Below are 25,906 nucleotides of genomic sequence, written 5' to 3' on the forward strand. Positions count from 1 at the left end.
AATATTCCTGAGGACCTAGGTTAACTCCTGAAAATGGAGGATATCGGGGTACCCCACAGCGCTGCAAGTGCCTGGTGTCCATGTGCCTTGATAGCTGCCACAGTAGTGGCTACCAGTCTAGCCTGTGAGGGCAGACTCTGTGCATTGCTTATCTCCTCTTGTGATTAGCTCTTATTGAAATTCTATGCAGTACCAGAGGTCTCTGCAGCTCCAGGGAAGTGTCCTCGCTGTGTCTGTGGCCACAAGTCCAAGCCACACCTCAACCCTGGGAAATGAGAGATGCTCGTACCAGAGTGTTTTGATGACTGGTGAGACTGGCATCTCCTCTTACCTTTGGAGACCCAAGTCTGTATACAGGGATCAGGCTTTTCCTAAGCTATCCATGTGCATGATCAGAGCTTTCAGAGGTTGGGGCAAGCAGCCAGAGATCAGACTACACACATCAGTTTGTTCCTCAAGATGGGGATAACAGGTGTGCTTTGGTATCAACCAAAGCAGCTCCACTACCTTTTTACCTTCCTGAAGGAGCTGGATATGTCACCAGGGGGAGGGAATACATGGACCCTGGAAAAAGGCTATGGATTCACTTCATGGTGTGGCCACTTTTACTCCCTTGCTCTCTACTCCTCTAGTACGGAAGGCACGGATCAGCCGTGTGCTAGGTCATGGCAGACAGTCCCATCAGTGAGGATTTCAGAAGGCTGTACGTGAAGCTTATGGGGCCTCGATGGATAAAGTGAGGGAGCTAAGAGTCACAAAGTTGTATCATATTACCCATCACCATGACAACTAAGAACAAACCTGCCTCTTACTCTCTTCTTCAGATACAGCATTTCAAGGCTCCCTAGTGCCTACAGGACAAGCAAGATTTCCAGACATGCCCAGCCCTCTGCTCCTGGGTACAGTATACCAGTCTCTCTGTCTGGAGTGTGGGTGGGCTTGGTGGGCAAAGAAGCCACATAGCTCTGCTGGATCTACCATGGAGTTAGTGGATCAGAATGAAGCTGTGTGATGCCCTGTGGCCCTCTGATCCTGGTAGAATGAAGCAGGTTCACCACAGAGCATCCTTGTCAGTGCCTCCCTCCTGCCAGCAGCTCTCCAAACCTCACTCAAACCTACCGGTCCCAGGGAAGGGTTTGAAGCTCAGCAGGTGGAGCTCAGTGAGGCACTTGGGATCAGAGGTCAAAGCGATAACTCCATGACCTGCAAGTCTTCACAGCTCCCAGACCAACAGGGCCTGAGCTCTCTTCACTGCAATGTGGACAAGCCAGGGCCCCCTGTCTGCCCAGAACACCCTATAGGCGCATGCGAAATGCCAAAGTATCTGTTTGTTACCAAGCAGAAGCTGCACATTATCTCCTTGTCCTCCGCCAGGCTGTGACGGAGGCTGGGCTAGCCCTGGGCCTCTCAAGGGTCCACTGTGCTTTGTTAAAGACCCAGCAGCAGCAGCAGCAGCAGCAGCAGCATACTCTAAGTTGGTGGTTTCATTATTTGCTTCTTAAACTCAGCTTCCCTCGAGGTGAGAATGAGTTTGTTGGTTTGAATCTGTTAGGAATGGTCTGTACAGATTCAGGCTGATGCTGTGGGGGGGTGGGGAGTGGGGAGATGACTGGTTTCCACAGCAACCCAAGAGCCTTTTTAATTCTGCTCTGTAGCCTGGATGCTGCACACAGAGAGGCCAGGGCCACAGTCCCACCCCCTCTGGGGCCAAGCTGCGTCCCCCAGAGGCCAACATTTCCTGATCTTTTCCCATTTCAGTTTCTTGGTTTTCACAAAATGGCTGGGAAGCCCACAGCTATGAAGCCTCCAGTACTCAGAAGAGGTGGTGCATCTAGCCAGGACACAAGCAGCCATCCAAGGCCATCCCTATTCTAAGATGAAGTGTTTCTTGCAAGAACTTTGCCATGTCCTTGGTAACCTCAGCCCCACTGAAAGAGGGAAGATAGTCTCATTCCACTAACCAGGTGCATGACTCAGTCTCAGCCTCCTCATCGGACTGTTTCCTGCTCCCCCACTAACAGCTTGCGGATTCCTGAAGCCAGGCAATACAGAGAAAAGTCTGGCCTCCTGTGGCTCTGGGTTCTGGATGCTTGAGTTTCTTGTAACCACGGCAGAGCAGCCAACCTTTCTCCTTCTGATCATAGGGTGGGCTGTGACCCATCTAGAGTCAATCCCCAACCAGGCAGCACTCACAAGCCCACTGGAGTTTGACGAGAACTCCCAGCTGCCTGGAGTCAACATCCATGTTTACATCAATAAGGCAGGTCCAAAGGCTGCTGCAAAGGCCACAGCTTTGACTGAGATCCTAACACTTCAGAGGAGGCCAGAGCCACCAGCTCAGTCCATGAGATCAGCCAGATGATCTCACAGCCCCAAAAGCTGACCTCTCTAGAAGAGAGGGAGAGCCTGAGGGCAGCAGGGGAACTAGAACTGTCCATCTGCTGGAGAGGTCCAGGATTTGCTTTCAGCAGGCCATGCAGCCCTGGAGTCCTCTGTACCCTTGTTGTCCACTCATGCTCCTTTTGGAGAGGAAGTCTGTGGTAAGATTTGCAGCAGGAAGCAACTGAGCAGCTAGGTACTGCCCCGTGCCAGCTATGGTGGGAACCTAGGAAATGTGACCAAGTCCTGAGGACATGCTTCCTGGGATAACACCCCAGAGCCAACACAGCCACAGCTTGTCACATACAACCCATAAGAAGTATGTCCTTTCTCTCAGTTGTAAAAAGGTTGGGAAAAAATAAGGATAACACGTGAGAACTGTGTATTTTTCCAGTGTTGGCACCCAGCCAGCCCTTTCTGGACAGCTTGTCTCCACCAGCAGGGTGAGAAAGGCCTGTCCATGGAGCTTGAGAGAGGTGCTGTCTGGCCCTTTACGCAAGCAGCAGCCTGATGGGATGGTCCATGCTGTGTGTCCACAGGGGCTGCTATCCTGTCTCAGCCAAATCACATGGAGATATTACACAGAGGGGACTTTAGATGCTAACAATCACTTGCTGTTTACTAATGTGAGGAAGATGGCCCTGGATGACCAGATCCGACGACCTGCCTGGCAGTGGACAGGCCTGAAGACTACAGCTGAGGTCTTCGTGAGAGAAACCTCCAAGGACAACAGTTTCAGCGTGTGCTGGAGATTCCAGACAGTCATTTATATCCCTGTTGTTCTGTGTGGCCATCACAGATGCAGAAACTCTCATCCTCTGCTGGCATCTCTTCAAGCACTAGACTTGGGGAAACTTTGTAAGCAGAATGTGCCCTGAGCAAAGACCCACTCCAGTGGGGCAGAAACTGGCATTTCCCTACATGGAGGGGTTTTACTTGTCCTCATTAAAGGGCCCATGTTGCCTGCATCCTAGTGGCCTCGGACTGGGTGTTATTTCAGTTCCTTGAGCCAGCCTTGTCCTTTTCCTGTGCTTTCCTCTTTGACCAGTTTGTGGAATTAGCAGGTATTCTGAGATGACTGTGTCCATAGTGCCCAGAGGTTGGTTGGGCTGTGTCCCATAGCAACACTGAGTCTAGCCAGCCAGGAGTGCCAAGAGGAGCAGCTTAAAGGAGGGATCAGGCTTCATGACACCTTGTGCCATGCAGGCACTGACACTTGGGCTCATGGCAAACATCTCCCAGGCCAATGTGGAGGGCAGGTTCTTAACTGCAGGGTGATTTAGATTACTCCAAGTGTTGAGAGACAGGAGACCTGAGGCTTGAGCCACATTGCCAGGTTTCCTTAAACCCAATAGCCAAATATGCTTCCAGTAAGAGGCAAGTGTGGCCTGTCTAGCAAATAGGACAGGGTGGCCCCCAGAGCAGCAGCACAGGCTAAGTAGTAACCAGAAATATGCCTGACTATGCCATGCCTCAGTTTCCCCATCCCGTAGATCAGTGGCTCTCAACCTGTGGATTACAATCCCTTTGGGGACTGCATATCAGATATCCTGCATAACAGATATTTACATTACAATTCATAAAGTAGCAAAATTAGTTATGAAGTAGAAATGACTTAATTTTATGGTTGGGGTCACCACAACATGAGGAACTGTATAAAGGCTGTTGTAGCACTAGGAAGGTTGAGAACCACTGCCACAGAAAAACTATTCTGTGTTGATATAGAACATGGACCACCGTGCAGGTCATCATGGCACCTCTGTCTCCAGTGTGACCCCAGAGATCAGACCTGAAGTGATGCCCTCCTTGGGCAGCCCCAGCCCTAGGCCCTGGCACAGCTGCAGAGGAGTATGTGTGGCAGCTATGAGTGGGTAGAAACCACTAATCCAGTGCCAGGATTCGTGAAGCCACATCCTGAGCTTTGATTCTGGAAATTTCAGCTAGGGTCCAACCATAGTACAAGAACCAATTCTTGGTTCTGGCCACTCTAGGAAGAGGCTGGGGGACATCATTCAAGTTGTACATAGAATCACAAAATAGCCTGTGCTATCCTGCCTCTCCTGGGTCACTGGGCCACCTGTGGTGAATCTGGAGCCTTGAGCAAGAGACAGGTGTCAGGGTCTACTCTGGTACAGAGACACCACACCAACCCTGTACTGCCCCCTTTTATCTACCCACTTGATCATGACCGTCATCCAGGATCTATCAGGAAGGGACCTTGGCTGGCCTCCAGTCCCTGGAGGAACTGCTCTGAGAGTTCAGAACACATGGAGGTCCCTGTGACCTACAGGGTGTTGAGCAGGCAGAAGTTTGGGTTTCATCTCAATGTACCCACTCTGGGACAGAGGACAACTGACCACACCCCACCCACAGGGTTACCAATACCACAGGACTTATGAGACTGAGAATTACAATGTCCCTGCATCTAATTCCACCTTCATGATTCTTAACTATCTCTCCCCCCAGGAAATCTAGCTTCCAACCCTTTAAACTCTAGGGTAGCAGGGACCTGGGGACCCCCTGGAGTAGGCACTAGCTTTGAGGGCACTTGGAAGAGCCACATTGATGGGCAGGGCTGAATTGGATGGAGAGAAAAATGATACCCAAACAGGTTCTCCCAAACACAGTGCCATGCCAACATCTCTCAGGGGGATTAACCTTGTGAAAAATCTAGACCTGACCCTGGCCCTCCCCTCAGGCAGGCAGCCTGGCCCAGGCCAACCCACTGCAGTACTCTGGTCTCTGATACACTGCTCAGGCAGAGACTGGGAGAAGGAGCTCAACACTGGGATTAGGAAAGACACTATCTGCCCAGCCAGGCCCTGTCCACAGGCAGGACCAACCTTGCTGACTCATGCTCAGATAGACTTCATCTCAGTTTTGGCATATTTGGATTTGAGAAATATTTTAATACCAGGATTGTGGAGATTCTTCCAAAATCAATTTCCGTTTCCACCTTCCTGTTCCTGGAGCCCTCAACAGACAGGGATCTCTTTTTAAAATGAAATAACATCATCCTGTCCTCTTTTTGGGGGAAATGCTTTAATGTGAGTTGTCTAAATCTGTTGGAAGCAAGCAGCAAACCCTAGTCGGTTGTCTCTTTAAATCGACTCTGCAGTGTGACGGGCAGCGGGCCGCCGGGCTGGGAAGAACCATTCCCGCTCTGCCGCAGGGAGCCAGGGCACGGCGCTGCCGCGGTCCGCGCCTCCCCCAGTCCCCATGGTTACAGCTCCTGCTTCCCGGCCGGTCCTTCATTCCCCTGGCTGCTGCTGCAGAAATCAGGCGCGCAGGCGGCTGGCGTCCCCCAACCCAGAGCTGGAAACTGCCTGCAGAGAGCGCATTGAATGCCTGCTCTTCTCGGCTCTGACTCACTCCCTCCGGGTGCAGAGCTCGGTCCCCAGCGCAGTACTCTGGCCACAGCCAGTCGCCAGGCTGCAGCCCTGCAATCTGTTGATAACTCCACTCACACGCTCCAGTCGAATGCCTATCGTCACAGAAAGCTGTTCCCTAGCACGAGGGACATGCCACATCTCGCCTATGAGAAGCGTGAGACCTGTGCCTCTCCGGCTGCCTTTACCAAAATAGGTGAGAAGTTGGGTGGCTTCCTCCTGGTGTCTGAAAAGGGAAGGGGAGGGGTGGTGCTTCTGGCCAAGCTACTGGCCCCCTGCACAGTGTCCACTCATGAGGGCCATTTCTGGAGCAGAAATGCTGTGAGGGGTTCGACCACTCTTGCTGTTGGAAGGTGGATTCTGAATAACTTTGGCTAAGTGTGGGGCTTGGAGCCCTAGCAAGACCACATAGTTCTAATGCAGGCAAGAATGCCCATGTGGAAGACGCTAGCCCTCAAGGTCTGGCCACATCAGGCAACAGAAGCTTCTGCCTGCCAGGTCTGCCGGGGCATTGAGAGATTTATTCAGGTTTATTTGATTCTCTTGATTTAAATTGATAATGTTGGTCTGGCATGTACAGCTTGAAATAACCAAGTGGTATTCATTCTTATGTTGGGATGGTGAGCCGGGACTACTCAAGGGATGGTTTCTGGCTGCCAAGAGGCAGGTTTCTTCCCAAGTCCCAAAGCTCTGATTGTCACCACCTCTCTGGATGCCTCAGATGGAGCCTGAGCCAGGGACTCCAACAGGCTGGCCAGGTTGATAGGAGCCAGAAAGGGGCAAACTTGGAAAGGAACTGAGTGCTCCCTGAGTATATATTCCTGGGCACTGGCCTGTAATTGGCTAGGAAAGCCCTCCCTCAGACTCTGAACATGCACTGTCTTTGCAGGTGGGTCAGCCTGCAGCTCCTCAGCCATCCTGTCACAATCACTCTGAGGTGGCCTTCCCAGGACTTCCACCGTGACTGCAGTTTGGGACTTGACCTTCCAGATGGCCATGGAGGCTAGAGGGGAGAAGGGCGCAACATAGTGGTTGATGCCAGCAACCCCGCCGATGTTCTTGCCTCTCTTAACTCTGCAGGGCTCATGGTAAGTACACAGTCCCAGGGGCTAACAGCTCAGGTCACCCTGCATTCATGCTAGACCAAGTGCTACCACCTCTGTTAGGTGGAAGAAGCCATGGCAGGAAAGTAACTTATGGGGTGGTTAGGTAGTTAGCAACTGTCCAGCATGTGCTCATTCCTGGGGTGGGAGAGCTCTATGGGGCTGGTGCTGAGGGCAGCAGGGTCTAGCTGCCCTGGGTCTCTGGCTGCCTGCCAGGGTCTGTCTGCTCACTGGCTCACTTGGTGCTGTTCATACTAATTAGCTGCAGGCACACGGCAATGTCGAATCATTTAATCAACAGAGTGGCATCCATCCATGGGGCTCTTGTCCATGCCCTGGGAAACCTTGTCTAATCCTAGATGAGGTTCCCTCCCACTAGAACAGTGTCCAAGACATGGTGGGGCCCTTCCTGAAGCCTCCCACAAGCTTTTATTGTGGTTGCTGCCTATCGGTCTCCAGGAAGGTTGACAGCGGAGTAAATAATGCATTGTGTATGCTCCTAAGGGACAGCTGACAGGACAGCTCGGGCTGGGGTGCGTGCTAAGCATGCCAATGACCACTAGGACAACGTGTCCATAGCGCAGACATGAGCATGGATGCTTCAGTGCAGACCTGTGTGTCACCTGGTGAGGAACATTCTGTCTGAGTCACTGCCTCACTTGCTTCTTGCTTCATTCATAAATGCCCAAGAAGAGAAATCCCTGATGCCCAAAGCCTCACCACTTCAGCATTGTTGGCTGAGGCAAAGCTTGTGTCCATGCTCTCTCCTGACCTCAGCAAGGTTATCATTTCCAAGCACTGGCAGCTCTCAAAGGAGAGCAGCCTGAGCTCAAGGGTCCCTTGGCTTCTGATGCTCCCTCCTGCTGCCCGCAAGTGCCACACCCAACATGGCTGTCAGTCCTAGGTTGGAATGGTTTGTGGCTTTCATCCTCAATGTTTTGTGACTTTCAGGGGTTTTATTGCAATCCACTGATAGTTTTCAGGTGAGGGTATCTGACAGACACAGAAAGTGAACCATTTGAGATGCCACACTTTCTGTATGTCTAAAGGCTGTGTTGCAGGTGCCATGCAATTCACCTGTGACCCAGGGACAGAATGGTCAGTGGTCCTGAGATTGTGTGGCTTTAGCTGATACTCAAATGGCTACCTGAACCAAGCCTACTGGAACTTCTCCAACACATGTCCAGCAGTGAACCACCACCTGCCTGCTCCCAGGCTTAAGACACAACCACATACCCTGGTCTTCTGAGCCACATACCAGGGCTTAAACAGCACTGGGTTCACGAAGGACATTCAAGATGTCCTTGTCAGGGCATCTGTGTCACAGCAGATAGCAAACTCAGGAGCAAACCAGTTTGTTTCTACAATAGGTACTGCAGACACCCAGATATGGTTGATTTTGCCCTCCGTCACCTGTGATTCTCACCATTAACACCAAGAAAACAAACTGATACCTGTCAGTGACAGAGAGTTGTTCAACACCTGCCTTCTCTCTGCTGTTCCTTGAGAGCATCCAAATTTGGTGGACTGACTAAGGCACATTCCACGTGCATGGCTCTTGCTTTCTGGCAACTAGAGGTGAGGAACTAAACAGGATAGACTGATGTGACAGACATATTCTGTTGTGGTGTGGGATATGTGATATAGGACACTGTGGTACAGAACACACAATGTAGAATGGTATGAGTTGGGGTGTGGGGTATGAATTAGTGTGGCCCAGAATAAGTGGTATGGGATGCAGGCATAAGATGGTGTGGTCTGGAGTCTGTGGCATACAATGGTATGGAATGCATGGTAGAATATGTGGTGTGAGATATGCTTTGTAGATGTGTGGTGTAGGATGTATGGTGTAAGCTGGGCATTGGTGGCACACGCCTTTAATCCCAACACTTGGGGAGGGGAAGGGGCAGAGGCAGGCAGATCTCTGTGAGTTTAAGGCCAGTCTGGTCTACAAGATAGTACATGCTCCAAAACCACAGAGAAACCCTATCCAGAAAAAAAAAAAAAAAAAAAAAGGAATGGATGGAGTAGGCTGTGTGGCATAGAATGTGTGGTGTTAGATGTATGTCATAGATGTGTATCATAGAGTGTGTGAGGTTGGATGTGTGGTGTAGATATGTAGTATGGAATATGTAATGTAGGATGTATGGTATAGATATGTGGTGATATGGGATGTGTGGTGGGGATGTATAGTGTGGGGTATGGGTATAGAATGTGTGGTGTGGGTGTGTGATGTAGAGTGTTATGGAGTGTGATGTATGTTATAGAATGATATAATGTAAAATGTATATCATGGAATATGAGGTATAGACCAGTATTGTGTGAAATGTGTGGTGTGGGATGTGTGATGTGGAGCTGTAGGAGATGTGGTGTGGGATTTACAGTGCACATGTGTGGTGTGGGATGTGTGGTGTGGGAGTGTATTGTGTGGAGTTTGGCTTACAGAATGTGTGGTGGGGATGTGTGGTAGAGATATGTGGTGTTGAACAGTGTGATAGTGTATGTGGGGTAGAATGTGCAGGGTAGATGTGAGATATAGAATGTATGGTTGGGATGTATGGTGTTGACTCATCTAATATGGTATACATGGTGTAGAATGTGTGGTGTGGGATATATGGCATAGACCAGTGTGATACGAAATGTATGGTATGCCATATGGTACAGGATGTGTGTGATATAGACTAGTGTAATGTGCAAGGTGTGATGTGCAACATGTGGTATACAATGTGTGGTGTGGAATGTATGGTGGGGATGTTGCTGTGGGATCATGGTGCTGAATAGTGTATAATGGGATGTGTGGTGCAAAATGTGTGGTGGGAAGTAGAATGGTGTAGTGCGGGATGTATGGTATAGAATAGTACAGTATTAAATGGTGTGAAGTATGTGGTATGGGATGTGTGGTACAGACTGGTACAGTATAGAATTGTGGTGTAGAGCTGTATGGTATGAGATGTATGGTATAGAATGTTGTAGCATTACATGTATGGTGTGGGGTGTGGGGTAGGATGTATAGTGTGGAATTTATAGTGTGAGATGTGTGATATACAATGGTGTGGTTGTGTAAACTGAGAGTCATCCCCATCACCTCAAAATTCAGGAAGCTAGAACAATAAAACTGACATGCATCTGAGGCCAGCCTGGGCTACATAGCAAGCCTCTGTCTCAAGAACGAAAGAATGGTGTGGATTCGAGTGGTATTGCCTGAGATAGTATTCATTTGGATGGAGTGGAGAATGATGTGGAGTGGATGACAAGGAGTGAAATAGCAAGAAAGGTCAGTCTTGTGTGGTGGGGTATTGTGGAGTTACAGCATGTGGGATAACATAGGACAGAATGCTGTGGCACAGGGTACTGTATGTGGAATGACTAGTGAGTAATGGCATGGTGTGGACTTGCATAATGTTGATTTGTGTGGTATGGGATGAAACAGTGTGGTTTATGATGATGTTCATTGAAATAGTGTGATATAGGATGATCTGGAATAAAATAGCATAGAGCAGGGTGAGCTAGATTAAGGTGGCATTATGTAATGGGGTACTCAGGGTGGGATATAATGATTACTGTGATGGGAACATGTGGTACTGGATACTGGGATGTGGGATGGCATGGTATGGGGTAACATAGTGTGGAATGATTCCTGGCTCTCCAGAATTGTAGTATTTGAGTCTAGTTGATCAGGGGCTACTTCTGTCTGTTGGTTACAACAATGCTGTGGCTCCTGTCTGTTGGTTGTGACAATACATTGTTCAAAGTGCTTTTAATAGCAGTAGCAACCACAGAGGTTGGAGCTTTCACAGAGAACTCAGTTGGTCCTCACTCACTGTAGCCCAGAGGTTACCTCACTGCCATTGAATGGTCCTTAGCCACATTTGACAGGAACACAAGGCCAATACATGATATATTCACAACACCCTTTGTGTCTGCTACTTCCAAATTCAAAAAAGACAAGAGAGAGGACTAAAGACCAACAACAGCCTAAAAACCTAAGTTCAATCCCCAGAACCCACATTACAGTGAAAGGAGAGAACCAATTCTGCAAAGTCATCCTCTGGCCTCCACAAAGGATCCACGGCATGGGCATAGCCCACCCATATACACACAATGATAATGATCAATGAAATCAATAAATGCATAATAAGGCATGCCATGATTTAAAATGCCAAAGGCACGGGAAAGGTATTCAAGGGCAAGACCTCAAACCAGGCTCTGCAGCTCTATGGAACACAAACAAACTCAAGGCACTGCCTTCCTCCCCACAGTGCCAGGACCACAAAGGCTGACAAGGGTACTTTCAGATGCACAAGGACACTCTACCTGTGTGAGGTCAGCTCTGGGACCATGGGTGAGGGGACATCTGTAGCTCTAAGCTATGAAAAGTATATAACCCCAAATGTGATGGGTTCATTTCAAGCTAGCCAGGCTGGGGTGCTTAGGAGTCAGCAAATGGGCTGGCAAAAGATGGTTGTGTTTATGAGCAGTTTGGAACTTTTACTCACAGGGTATGGTGGGGTTTTGTTGTTTGCTTTTGCTTTTGGTTTTATTTGGTTTGGTTTGTTTCTTTGTTTGTTTCCATCTTTCTTTTTATTCATTCCAAGGTCTAAATGACTACAAACATCTTAGAGCTACCTTTCTGTCAGGTAGGGCTGTTGCCATCTATTCAACATTCCCCTTAAACTATCCACACTAAGAAAGCAACCATCAGCCTAGAAAGAAATCCCCATAATACTCTTCAAAATGTCTTTCTTCATGATTTCACCATCCCAGGAATTCCCCCTAAAAAAGAAAAGCACCACAAACTATATTCATGTAACACCCAATTGGTATTTTGAGCAATTGAGTGTCTTACCTTCTGCTTTTCCCATGGAAGGTTGATCGATCAAATAAGATCCAGTTATCACTGAAAAGACAGGCAAGGACATGCACCAGGCTCTAGCAAAACCAATCTGAGGTTGGCACAGAACCAGAAAAGAAAAGAGGAACCAAGAAGAACAAAGTAACCAAACCGAGTGAGCACAGTGAATCACACAATCACACGGGTGCAGTGACTCACAAGGGTGATTCCAGCACTTGAGAAGCAGTGGCAGCTACAGAGTGAGACCCTGTCACAAAACAAAATAAAACAAAACCACAGATGGAGATCAGGAAGACTACCCAGGAAAACTAAGTAGAAAGAAGAACCAAGGCTGAGGAGATGGTTCAGTGGGTAAGACAACTTGCTGTGCAAAACACAAGAGCATGAGTTCAAACCCCATCACCCAAGTAAAAAGCCAGGCATAACACGTGCTCCTGGAACCCCAGTGCTGTATGGGACAAAGACAGGAGGATTGTCAGAGCTGACTGGCTGAGAGGCTAGCTCCAGGTTCAGTGAGAGACAGTCTCAATGGAATCAAGCAGAAAGTGATAATACAGGACACTTGACTACCTCCTCTGGATTCTGCACAGGTGCAGAGACACATGACTCTGTGCATGCATGTATGCATACACCACACTCACATACAGACACACACATGCATACACACTGACATACAGACTCACAAGAAAATTTAAAGGAAGGAAGGAAGACAGGGAGGGAGGAGGGTGTGAAGGAACAAACCAGAAGAAGAACCAGAGAGATCCAGTTGCTTCCTCTATTCAAAGATCCCAGGTCACAATGCAGTATGCCTTCAGACCTGGCATCCCCAGGTTCAAGAGGTTCTTTTTCCATTTGTCAGTCACCAAGAGCTGTTCTATTGCTTAATTGAATTCTTTTCCTCCCTTTCCTCCTTTCTTCTTGTCCTGTGTAGCTTCCTGGATCATTCCATTGGCAAAACAAGCCCAAAGGGTACATCAACTAAAATAAAATGAAAATGTGAAAGGAAGCCATGACTTATGACAAAATACCTGTTGCTAGGTGTTAGGGCAGGTGTCTTAATCACTGTTCTGTTGCTGTGAAGAGATACCACGGGGCTGGAGAGATGGCTTAAAGGTTAGGTTGTTCCTCTGGTGGTCCTGAGTTCAGTTCCCAGCAACCATATGGCAGCTCACAACCATCTATAATGAGATCTGGTGTCCTCTTATGGCCTGCAGGCATGCAGGCAGGCAGAATACTGTATACACAATAAATAACTAAATCTTTTTTTTTTTTAAAGATATACCATGACCAACGCAACACTTATAAAAGAAAACATTTAACTGGGGGCTGGCTTACAGTTTCAGAGGTTTAGTCCATTATCATCATGGCAGGGAGCATGACAACAGGCAAGCATGTTTAGAGCTACATTCTGATCCATATGTGACATTGGGTTTGGCATGGAATTTGAAACCTCAAAACCCAGCCCCTGTGACATACCTCCTCCAATAAGGTCACACCTTCTAATCCTTTTAATATTTTCAAGTAGGCCACTTGTTGGTGACTAAGCATTCATGAGCTTATGGGGGCCATTCTTATTCAGACCACCACAGTGGGGATGAGACTATTGATTGAGCAGTCATCTTAAGGCAAAAGGACTCTGGAATTTCCCAGTGAGCAAAGACATGCCACAGTGGCTTCTAGAACAATCAGTCCATCCTACAGGCAATGCAAACAGTATGTCACCTTGATCTAGATAACTGGGAGTAGCCTTTGTCATTTCACTGAAATTCACTCTGCCTCTGAGAGTTCTCTGGGATGGCCCCTCTTCCCCTGTTACTGCATCTCCCAGGCTTTTTCTTACTTAGTGCTGATAGCATCACCCAACAGTTCTAGGAAGTAGGTAATAAGTGTTGCCCCATGGTCAATGAACAGAAAAGGGGAGCTCAATTCTGAGGGCCCCCAGGCTGCTCTGGGGTGTGGCTTGTTACTAGGCCTGCATTCTGACAGTGTAGTCTTCATGCTGTCATCAGAGAAGGGAGGAGACTTCCAGGAATCAGGGTGCCGCCTCTTCTCTCCCCTGCCTTGGTTATATTCAGATCTGTGACAGCAGGGTGGGTGGATCTGTATCACCATAATGAGATTATAATGATCGCAGCATCCTCTGGAGTGTCAACATGACCTCTACATCAGACCTCATTGATGTGGAGCTCCTGTGGAATGTGAGTGCTAACTGGGTAGCCAGCAGCCAGGAGCGTGTGGTTATCAGCAAGCTAGCTGTAGTTTGGGGAACAAGTGACACAGTTGGCTGGAAAACAGACTTCAGTCATTTGAGAGCTCTTGTGTGTGACCTGGGAGCCAAGCACTGCTCACTATCACTGTTCCAACGAATGTTCTGGCTCCGCAAGTGCAGAGGGACTCTTTGTCCTCAAGCCAGGCAGCTTCTGCCTGACCCCATGTCAGATCACTGGAATCTTGCCCAAGGAACATTTGCACAGTAGACTCCTTGAGAGGAACTTGCCCATGTGTGAACTTTAAAATATGAAATGCATCTCCATTTTGCATTGCCTACTTTGAATTTTAAATGTCACCTCTAAAAATGCAGAAAGGCACTGCTGATCATTCTGATACAAGCAAGCAGGAAGCCAAATCAAACCTCACTTCCTACCAAGTTCACTGGTCATCCCGTGGTTCATCCTGCTCCTAGTCTCTCAAGTCTGTCTTCACATAGATGACTCTACCCACTCAGGCCTCCTCTCCCAAGCTTACAGAGACACTAAAGGGTTAGAGGCCACCCCTGTGACTATCCAGCTGAGACTGAGCCCCTCAGTCTAAAGCTGTGTGACCCTGTCCCTTCAGAAAACATCACTGCACAGCACACTGGCTCCCTAAGCATTCTGTCTGCTATATGGAGACAGTTCTGTATTTTTGTTTGGCCTCCCATGAGGCTTTGTTATGTGAATTCAAGCCATAGATAGAAGAATCCAAACACAGGTGTTCCTGTAGGGCCTGGGGATGAGAACATGGAAATCAGCTCCCAACTTGGAACATGTTACACTGTAAGCATTGCTGTGGTCAGAACTGAGCCCTCTGCCCTCTGTGGCCATCCGCAGATCCTTCCCATCACAACAATCCAATGATACCATCAGGAAGGCAAACCCCTGTGACACTCCCACACCCCATATACACAGTGACAATGACCCTGAGGAGGGCTATGGAAGACTTGTAAGTCACAGGTCTTCAGGATCCTGTGGAGTTTTAGTTCCAGGGAAGAGACCTAGATGCAAGGAAAGGACTGTCCTGGGAAGCTTGCTAGCACTGCACTTTCTCTCTCTCTCTCTCTCTCTCTCTCTCTCTCTCTCTCTCTCTCTCTCTCTCTCTCTCTCTCCCCCTCACTAATAACAATGGCCAGATTGAGTCAAATTCCTAAGACCTCCATGAAAAGACCCTGTTGAACCCAGAGTTCTTCTAGCCCCAGGGGGCATCCCACCTCTCAGCAGCACAAGTTCAGGTATGTGGGTACCCTGACCTCACCAGGAAGCTTGCCTTCCATGACTCAAGAGTTGGCTTCTGTCTGACAGGAAGCAGCTGAGCCGAGACAAACAGAATAATGGCCTTGATGCTCCCAGGAGCCACAGAGTGTCCTCTATCAACCCATAGCAAACACAAATACCTGCAGACAGACACCAAGGAAGGACATGTGAGCTGCCAAGGAGGCCAGGCATCCTGGAGGACCCTCTGCTCAACACACTACAGGAAACATCTTAGGCTTGAAGGTGGGAGGGGGAGGGCACTCAGACAAACTTAATGGAAGCCCTTGTGCTTGGAGAGTGAGGTAATCTCTAGCCATGTTCCTAAAAATACCCATGGGCAAATGTCCTACATATGCCACATAGCTGAGTTGAGCCATCAGACTAGATGTTGGATGTTCAGGAAGAAAGGGCCAGTTGAAGACATACTCCTTGGACAAACAGTATTCACCCTCTTCAGAAACTCTTACTCTATTGTGGACACCTTAACCTCACTCAGGTACAGGCTCCTCCTGCAGTTGGCAGTTGTTGCCTGGCCAGCCTTCTAAGGGCTTCCTAGGGCAAAGATGTATGGCCCTATGCGGCATCCTTCCTCAGCTAGGCCATCCTGTAGATATCCTGACTCCTTGCCCAGTCCCCTTCCCATTGCCTGGGGCCCAGTGTGGTAAGTTTCCTAGTCGGGAGGGTAGGGTGTGGTGATGGCCAATGGAGAGCACTACAACATGCCTGCAGTAGGGTTAGCTTTCCAACGTGTTGTTTTATCTTCACTAGAGTGGCCATAGCCTGGGGAAATTCTGCTCCCCAGACAATGAAGATTCAAAGGTTAGGGTGAAAACCTGTGGGCTCAGAGAGTTAGACTAGCAACTGGCTAACTTACTCTCTTTGCTGGTGTCCTGGAAGCCACTCTCTTCCACACCACCCCAACCATAAATAAATCAATAAATCAAGCTAAGCGCATCCCTGTTAACCAGTGCCTAATCCCACCTCTCTGAGCCCAGGTTAATTTTATTTAACACAAATGCAATGCACCTTTACATAGTTAACAAATGCAGCATGAACAACTGTAACACTTGTTTGCCTGGTTTAAACAAATTCTCCACAACACCAATATCTCATTAGGAAATCATAATCTGGGAGAGGCACAGACTACATGGCATTCCATCCGTTGGGCCCCATGTCTACAGCTACCCCTCAGGCTTCTGCCCTGCACCAGCTATTGCCCTGAAGTGTGAAGAGTGTGAGGACACTGTGAGCACTAGACCTGGCTGCCCACTGACCAGGTGTCTCTTCGGGATCAAAGTAGAGACTTGACCTTCTTGACCCAAACATAGCGGCAAGGACATTCACCCCGGACCCCAAGGATTTTCAAGCATTTCCATCCCAGACATCCATTTCTCCATGTTTCTCTACCACAGACAAGCCATGATTTTATCTGAACTGTGACCTTGAACCCTTTACTTCTGTTCTGACACACAGTAAAGTGGGTGAAGGTAGCAAAGGCCCTGAGGCCATACCTATTGTTCGCAACTTTTTTTCTCCATCCACTCAGGTCAATGCCACTGTCTTAGTGCTGTGGGAATGGGGTGTGGAACTCCCCAGGGCGCCATGTAAAAGCATAATGTCAATGAGTGTGGGGTGCAGGAGGATTGGGGAGGCTAGAGCTCCTCTGAAGGCAGCAGACACATATGCAGTGGAAACCGGTGCCTGCCTGCATGCCCTCTGCCAGTGACTGGGTAGAAAGAAGACTAGCTGCAGGTGTGGGCACTGTGGAAATGGTACCTCTGGGAGCTGCTCGGAATCATGGGAAGATGCTCTCAGCTGAGCAGCCCTGGGAGAACACCAATCCCAGGTGGGCTCCTGGGATACCATGCCCTACACTCTGCATGAGTGGTTCTGGGCAAGGTCCTTCTCAGCTGCCAGCCTGACTCCTCCTGAGACTCCTGACAAATCACAGAAAGAATCCTGGCCATATTGGTCACTGCAGTCTCCGCTTCCTTTCCAGGATTTGAAGACTGTCCTCTCCCTGCCCCAGTACCCAGGGGAGTTCCTGCACCCCGTGGTGTATGCCTGCACTGCGGTCATGCTCCTGTGCCTCCTTGCCTCTGTCATCACCTACATCCTCCATCAGAGGTAAGGGAGCCCTACCTGGAACAGCAGCCACTATGGAGAAAACCTACTCCTTCCATCCTGGGCCTCTGGCCTTCTTTTTTGTTATCAATTTATTTTTATTTTATGAGTGTGAGTGTTCTGCCTACATGTATGTATGTGTTCTGTGTGTATGTGTGGTTCACAAGGAGGTCAGTAGAGTGTGCCTGATCCATAGAACTGGAGTTAAGAATGGTTATAAGCTGAAAACAAAACCTGAGTCTACTGGAAAATGGCAAGTGCTCTTAACTGCCGAGCTATCTACTTTGCCCCCACTGGACCTTCTTTTGTCTTTTTTCTTTTCTTTTCTTTTCTTTTTTTTTTTTTTTCTGAGAGGGGAGGGCTAGTTCAAGGCAGAGTTCCTCTGTGAAACAGCCCTGGCTGTCCTGTAATTCACTCTGTAGACCAGGCTGTCCTCACACTCACAGAGTTGTGCCTGCCTCTGCCTCCCAAGTGCTGGGACTAAAGGTATGTGCCACCACCACTGCCCTCTGTGTTCTTGTAAAACTGTGAAATGGAAGCATTTTGGCTCAGGTATCCTAAGAGGCATGGTCAGGCTTGTAGAATCTTGAAGTCCTTCTCTACTGTGCCTTCTTACTTAAGAAGGGCCCTCTAGACAGAGGCCCACTCCTGAGATCACTTCTGGCTGCCTGTGTCTGGAATGGGGATGCATGTGACTGCTGGCTGCCTGAATCCCTAGAAGATGCACTAGGACATAGAAGGTAGGGATCTCAGCCACAGCCACAGCCAAACCCTAACCAAAATTGTGAGTAATGCCTAGGCCTGGTTCATAGCCAGTCACAAATGGAGGCTTGGTATGACAAGGCCTCTGTTGTGGGAGAGGTTTAGATAGCTCCAAAACTGTTCGTAGTCTATTTTGGCAGCTCAAACAAGTTACCACAGAGTGTCTGGTTGATAACAATGGATAAAATAGAAATTGTTTTCTCATAGTTCTAGAAGTTGGAAGCCAAGAGTGAAGGTACTGAACTGGTTTGGTGTCTGATGAGAACCTATGTCTTGATTCATAATCTCCCTCTCATCTCTCCTCTCTCTCTCTCTCTCTCTCTCTCTCTCTCTCTCTCTCTCTCTCTCTCTCTCTCTCTCTGAGTCCTCCAATGGTATAAAGAAAAGGGCAGCCCTTATGGATCTCTTAGATAAGACCACTAAATCTATTCATGAGAACTCAGCCCCAACAACCATTCTCTAATGCCACCATGCTAGTAGTAAAATTCCAACTGGGATCTTGGGAAGCACACTCAGACCACAGGACCTGCAAGAGGAGACTTAGATGTGTGTTCACAGCCATGATGGAGTCAAAGCCATAAGCTGATTGCTCACTATTGCTCCTGGCCCTGCCCTAGCTGGCTAGGTAGATCTTTAGGCATGCTGGTGAACATGGATATTATCACAACCAAAGGCAATCATACTTTTAGGCACATAGTCCAGCCCTCTCTCTGCATCAGACATCTACTCAGAGATGAAGCTGTCCTGGGCATCAGGAGCATAACTTCCCTCTCTGAGATCCTAGACAAGTCAGTATATCAAATGGACAAAGGGGCAGAAACTCTACAGAAGCCCTCCCAAGCACTGCACCAGTGAGAACCCGCTAAGTTGGATGAGGCCCAGTTGCCTATCTTCCCCATGGTCTGGTCCTTTGGATGGGTTGCTCCCAGCCCTCCTGAAGGCCTGCTGTTCCCACCATGGACAAGGTGTGATATTTCCAGACTCTTTTCTGAACGAATGGTTTTTGATGTGAAATCTCTTCTTTCTCACAGTGCCATCCGGATCAGCCGGAAAGGCCGGCATGCACTCCTCAACTTCTGCTTCCACGCGGCTCTGACCTTCACCGTGTTTGCTGGTGGCATCAATCGCACCAAGCACCCTATCCTATGCCAGGCGGTGAGTGCTGCCTTCCCTGTGCTAAAACACAAAAGTGGGCATGCCAGCTTTCTTATCCATGTGGAAATGATGCTAATTTGATTATAAAAGGAAACCTCAGTGCTTGTTCAGCTTGCCCCTGAAGGGAAGAGTGAGGCTCTACAGTGGGTCCTTAGTATAATCCCACCTCCATCTGAAACAGGGTGTTTTGCTCAACATTCAGCCATATAAAACAGTGTTGTCTTTCACTTCAGCAACTTGTCTAAGGGCTAGTGGGCCATAGATATCTACTATCCAGCATATGGTGATCTTCACAAGAATGGGAACATGATGCATTTCCTGAAGACCAGTGATGCAGGACCCAGGGGTGGGCTGAGTGAGACCTTCCAGGTGCTAACCTCATGTTGCCAGCAGATCTTCCAGCCATAGGTACCAGTAGCAGCAGAGGTTCTGTCCCCACATGAACCAGGCAGAGCATCCCGAGGCATCTCTGCTCTCTCTTAGGGAAAAGGGAGCTTTGAACACCCAGCATGGGAAAGAACAGCTCAGATTACAAGAACATCATCTTCACACATGTAGCCTGGTTTGACTGGCTTAAACCAGGAAAAAGAAATAACCTGTGACCCCTGGCTACAGTGATACTAGAAAGCCTTCTTTTTTAAGTCAAGCCCAGGACTATCCTGTTAGGTTATGGCTCTGGGCCAAGGAAGAGCGCCATCTGCACCTGCAAGGAGTCTGTGTTTGTCCTGCCCCTAGACCTGTTCCACACCTAGGCTCCATGAGTGAGGCCAGGCAGAGAGGGACCCAGGGATCCAGATCAACTTACCAAAGACCTTGGTGGTTTCTGTCATTGCATGGGTAACATCTTCCCTGCACCATGGGTCCTCAGGTAGCCCTAAGTGTTGCAAATTCAGGCAATAGATGTTGGCTGCTGCAGAAATGACCTCCAGCCCATACCTGATGACCACATGACCCATGTTAATGACAATAGCCACACTAACTGGTTCCTCAGCCTTTCCTGTGATCTTTAATCCTACAAGGGTAGCTAGCTGAAGATGATGCTGATCCTATGGATCAGTGGGTTAAAGGCTGTTCCCAGGACAGTCTGGCTAAGAGGACACACCCTCCTACCTACCTGGTTCCCACCCAGGCCCACCTCACTCAGGCAGGCTTCAACTGACTGCGCCACTGCTATTTTGTTTCACTACACTGATATCTTTTGAGGCTAAGAGTGCTTTGTGAGCGTCATGCTCACACCTGAAAGATACAACCCATGCTCTCATCCCCTGGGCACAAAACGTGTGACTATGTGACACATTCAATCCTGGGAAGCCAGGCTGCTACCCAGGCCTGGGCCAGACAAGCAAAAGAGGCAGTGCCACATTCCTGAATGGAAGAGAGAGAAGACAACTTCCTCCACTGCTGTGTCTGTTAAGCTAGAAACAGCCACAGTGAGGGCTAGTAAGTCCCACTCACTCCTGTTATAAAAGCCTGTCCAGAAGCCATCAAAAAGGCAATTGAGTGGGTCATTATCTTTATGTCTTTACTCTGCCACCAAGTGCTGCACAGCTGGGGCCTGCTGGCCACATAGTCCATTGCAATCATCTTAGTGCCTCCACAGAGTCCAGCACTGGCCAGAGGCTCAGGCCAGCCCCGTGAAGCCCCAGGGAGGCAGGCAAATGTGGCATTCCACAATTCTACTGGTGCAGGACCTGGAAGAGAGGTTTGATAGGTGGGCCTGGAAATATCCTCCAAGCTAAAATCGGTAAGGGTAATGCTCAGATGAGAAGTCCTTAGTAACAATGCTGGGACTCCAGCCTCCAGACTCCCTATGTGCTAGAGCAGGATGGACTGCAGAAAGCAGACCTGTCTGGTCCCCTGTGGCTTTTCCTACAGTGGCCAGCCTCTATCCATCCCTCACTTGACAACACACCTTCCTTCTAGGCACAGGCAGTGTTAGGGATGAGGGACCAGTGGAAACATATCAGCCAGGCTGTGTCGGGGGAAGTTGTGGACAGCAGACTAAGGAGAGGGAGAAATAAGCCACATGCAGGTGAGCTTTTAGAGACACAGAAGTTCTGCTAGGTCAGTAGGGAAGCAAGAGCTAGTGGGGGGTGGGGGGGTTGAGAAGCACACTCTAGGTGACAATTCACACCAAGGCATTTAATTCCCCATGCCTATAAGCAGAAGTGGGGTTGTCTATTGTTGCTGAGGCCTCCCTGAGCCAGAGGCCAGGCTGGTTTTAATCGGTAAATGAGGAGCTGAACCAGCTCACCCAGCACTACTGCTCCCTCACCTGCTAAGAGGGAGATAACTGAGAGGAGCATGCTAAAAGCTACATCACTAGAGCTACATGCGTCCCCTTAACTAGCAACCAGGTGACTGAGTACGGGAGTCCCAGCCCCTCCCCATCCAAGCTCAACATCACCACCAAACAACCAGGAGAAGTGGTCCAGAGCTCTGGATGGCTGGCAAGAACAGACAGTTGTCATGGCAACAGAAAGATGACCGTGAGTCTCATTAAAGTACTAAGTGACATCATAAACAAAGCAGACGGCTGTTGTTAGTCCCACATAATGAATGTGCGTCAGTGCTGGCCCTGGGTCCGGAAGCAAGGGAGGGTGTCCTGCCTGCTTCCTCTTTTCAATAGCACAAGCTGTCTGGAAGCCGGGTGGCATCTCCCTTGACCTCCCTTGTGTGTTCTGCCTCAAGCTGGTGTTTAAGAGACAGAGCCTGCCCTTTGTACACCTTCTCCCACTCCCTGATCATACAGCCTGGATGAGACTCAGCTTAAGGAAGGAAGCAGCCAGGCCTCCTCCCCATCTCTCCTACCAGCCAGGCCTCCACCCACCTCAAGGCCCTGGGCCAGTGTCTCAAGGCCAAAAGTCAGAAGCCCTTCAGAGGATGAGTCTGACATTTCTGTTTGTATATGACAATGGCAGCCACACAAAAGACCTTCCTTTCAAGCCATGGCTACCTGCCCCTCTTCTGGGTGCTCTTGTTCTGAACTCTTAGATGGCAGACAGCTCTTGCCACCCAGGTCCAGGACAGTCCTACTCTCATCCAGGAGGGATGAGCTCAGTGTGTCCGGGATGTCCATATGGCCCGCCTCACCTGAGCAGCAGAAGATCAAGGGAAGGCTGGACTCACAGGACACGCTCACTTACCCATGAAGCCATCTGAAATCATAAACAGTCTTCAATCTTTCTAACCACCCCCAGCCCCATATCCTCATCAATTATTATAACATTTGCTCATAAGTAAAAACTGAACTCTGGATTTGATAAATCATTATAAGGTGCAATGTTAGCTTTATTCAGGAAATCTCCATATTCCTTAAACATTTATGTCCTTTCCGATTATAGCAATATTTTACTTGTCATTTCAAAATGTCAGGTTATTACCTCAAAGGTAGCTTTATTTTATGGAATCAGATGGAGATAAAGCAGTGAAGAATGCGTAATTAGCTAGCGTAAAAGTGCTAGATGGGACTGGCTCCAGCGGCTGTTTCCATAGCAATGAGTCACTCTGACGTGCAAGGGCGGGTTATCAGAGCCTCAGCCCTGAGGTGCCTTTCCTTCAATTCAATACCACAATGAACACATATTAGGAGTCCTGCTGTGTAGCTGTGCCTGCCTTCCAGTTAGGGGCCCCAGAGTGGGACCAGAGTTCACAGGTAGGTGTGTATACCAGGACCCATAATAAGGATGGCATATGCATCCTGCAGAGGGGGGACTAGGATGAGAAACCACAAGCTTCCCATGGGTTCACATACACAGCAAATAGCTGAACAGTTTAAAAGTCGCGGCTGCCCCTGACACATCATCTACCTGTCTTCCTGTTGGTCTCATTTTTTTATTGTCCCTAAAGAGTTACAGAGTAGCTGCCAGGGTTCAGTACACTCACAGCAGAAAAAGTTTGGGCTGCACACAAGGAGCCTGCTGTGCTGTGCTGGGGCAGGTGGCTGGAGGAGGTGGCTGGCTGACATTCTCCCCTCCCAGGTGGGCATTGCACTGCATTATTCTACGCTCTCTACCATGCTGTGGATCGGAGTGACTGCCAGGAACATCTACAAACAGGTGACCAAGAAGGCCCTGCCATGCCCAGGTGCAGACCAGCCACCGTACCCCAAGCAGCCCTTGCTCAGGTATCCAAGAAATGTTCATGGGCCCCTCCACCACCTGAGCGTAAGAAACCCATGACCCTGGACATACCTGTCAAGTGTCCTGTAAACTTTTCTCACCAGACTCCAGGCTGGAGATGATCTGGCCTGCACAAGTGATCTGAGGGCTGGACAGAACTAGGAGGTGGCACAGTAAGTGGGGAGGGGTCTGAGGGTAAAAACTGGGGGGCACTGTGCTGAATATGGGGACCAGGAGTAGCATGAGATAGCAGAGCAAAGTCCTGAGGTAAGATGTGTCCAGCCAGGGGACAGGGACAGAGACAGGTAGGTCTGGGGCAACTTGAAGGTCATGGCACTGCCCATGGTATCTCTGGCTGAGTTTGGCTGGTCTGAAGACTTGTGTCCCTATACTACGTGGGACACTGAGTTGCCCAGTTACTGGTAGGAGGCCCTCCATGCCCTTGAGGTGAACACACATGGTGACTGGGCATCTGTGGCTTTGGTTTACTTCCTGGTCTCAGGAACACTAAGGCACCTGCTGTTAGCTAATAGATAACCTTTGTACATTCTAGTACTAATTTCCTAGTCACTGTGCACTGGCCTGTTGGGGACCTGTGGATTAATCAACAGGCCCTGCTCAAGCTATGTCCACTACCCTCACTCAGGGAGAATTCTCAGCAAACTTGGAACCATGTATGCTGGAGCCCTCAAAGACAAAGGCAGCAGGATGGTTGCTTCCCTCTTTCCAGAGTCAGAGACAGAAAAGCTGTAGGACTAGCCCATCTAGGAAATGGTAGGAGTCCTCTCACTTCCCTTAGTAAAGAGCAGTGCTGCAGAGCAATTGAAAGCCACTTTAGACATAAGCATGCCTCTAACCATAGTAGACAGAAGTCGGCAATAAGAGCCCATGGCTTTGTCACTTACTCAACACCAAACCCCCAGCACTGCAATCAACAAAAGCTAGACTCAGAGTAGCTGGCCTAGAAGGTTCTGGACATAAGTGCCATCCTATATGAAGCCGGCCTTACCTGTCCTGTAGGCCACTGAGGTTCCACGAGTACCCTTCTTGGTTTACCAGGACCTGATGTACTAGGATGGTATGGTGCTAGGACCCTAGCAGCCCTTGGTCACTGGCATGTCTGACCCTTCCTATCTTCCCAAGCCCCTTCCCCCATGACTAGCTATGGGCTTGGTATACATACCTGCCTGTAAGTGCACACCCTTGTACCCTTGTACATACATATGTAGGTGCATGCCTTCCATATATGCATGGGAACACAAGTATACATGCTGTCCACATATACACACATACATGCGCTCTGCAAGTTCACACTCTCCGTGGGTTAATGTCATTTGGAGGTGTAGGTTCAGGGATTATGAAGGGTGTCTGCTTCATTATTCACTAAAGGCCTGCTTCCCTCTGCTGACTTCTGACCAGGCCTAGGGCTGGTAAGGGAATTGCTGTACCTGGCCCTTCTCAGAGAGACTAGGGGCTAAGGAGAAGGAAGGAGGGAGCCTTTCATCTTAGACTCCATGATAGGCCCTCAGATACTTTACCTTCATTGTTAATTTTACTCACTTGAGAGATGTCCAGGACCAGAAAAATATATCTGGTATGTCTGTGAGGACATTTCCAGAGATGACTGCTATGTGATGCAGTAAATGAAAAGGAAAACCCACCTTGAATGTGGGTGTCAGATCCAATTAAACTGGGGCCCAAATGCAGTGCAGTCAGAAAAGGAGGACATCACTCAGTATGCACAAGCCTCACCCTTCTGAGAGAGTACATCTATTTTGGCTGCCATGGACAACAGACTCCATGTTCTTCAGCCTTTGAGTGTAATCACACCAAGGATTCTCTAGGGAAGCTTCCAGGTTTTCAGCCTCAGACTGAGACATCGCTGGTCCCTCTTATTCTTAGGATTCCAGCCTCTTGAACTAAGCAGCTAGGGGATCCTCCACTGCTCTAGTAGACAGACAGCCATTGTTGGACTACCCAGTCCCTATCATAGGAGCCAGCCTAACAAACCTCTTTATGTTGTTATCAAATACAGTAATTTTAAGTATATACATATAGGCTGTTATCTAGAGAACACTGGCTGATGCACCCTTCATCTCTGGACCAGAAGAAGCCTCTAGCATGCCTTCCTTGAGCCAATATCTCACTCAGGTGTCTCTTCCCAGGAACCACAATGGGTATCTCTCTGGATTTGCATCCATCCATGGTCCCCAAACTCATATCACCATTCACTGAAATTAGTTCTAGAGTCCCAAGAACTGCACAGTCCCAGGAAAGAACCCCCAAAGTGCCCACCAGATGTATATCCTGCTCAACTGCAGGAAAGAATACCTGTACGCCTCCTTACTGGACTCTGGGCCACCACAGGCAGAACAGTCATATCCCATGGGTATAGCTAGTGGGCTCTGTTTCCCATGTGCAAAGACCATGTGGCCGGCCTAGCTTGCAGGTTTTCCAAGAAGAGGTACTAAGAGAGCTGCCTGCATGGGCTTCTGGGAGAGCCTAGGACACA

General features: G+C 49.0%; 1 protein-coding gene across 2 annotated transcripts in view; it reads left to right on the forward strand.

Moving 5' to 3' along the window:
* Nucleotides 1-5,351: 5,351 nt before the first annotated feature.
* The window catches only part of Adgra1 (adhesion G protein-coupled receptor A1), a 41,397-nt gene continuing 20,842 nt past the window's right edge, over nt 5,352-25,906 (forward strand). The window contains exons 1-5 of one of the 2 annotated variants that reach the window (XM_051193281.1): nt 5,352-5,964; nt 6,658-6,856; nt 17,232-17,359; nt 19,150-19,273; nt 23,254-23,399. In XM_051193281.1, coding sequence (XP_051049238.1) covers nt 6,854-6,856; nt 17,232-17,359; nt 19,150-19,273; nt 23,254-23,399 — 401 coding nt within the window. In that variant the 5' untranslated portion in view covers nt 5,352-5,964; nt 6,658-6,853. Of the gene's footprint in view, nt 5,965-6,657; nt 6,857-17,231; nt 17,360-19,149; nt 19,274-23,122; nt 23,400-25,906 lie in introns of those variants that run through there. The other variant, XM_051193282.1, reaches the window with a different exon arrangement.

Source organism: Phodopus roborovskii, unplaced genomic scaffold (genome assembly GCF_943737965.1).
Source record: "Phodopus roborovskii unplaced genomic scaffold, PHOROB, whole genome shotgun sequence".
Classification (NCBI taxonomy): domain Eukaryota; kingdom Metazoa; phylum Chordata; class Mammalia; order Rodentia; family Cricetidae; genus Phodopus; species Phodopus roborovskii.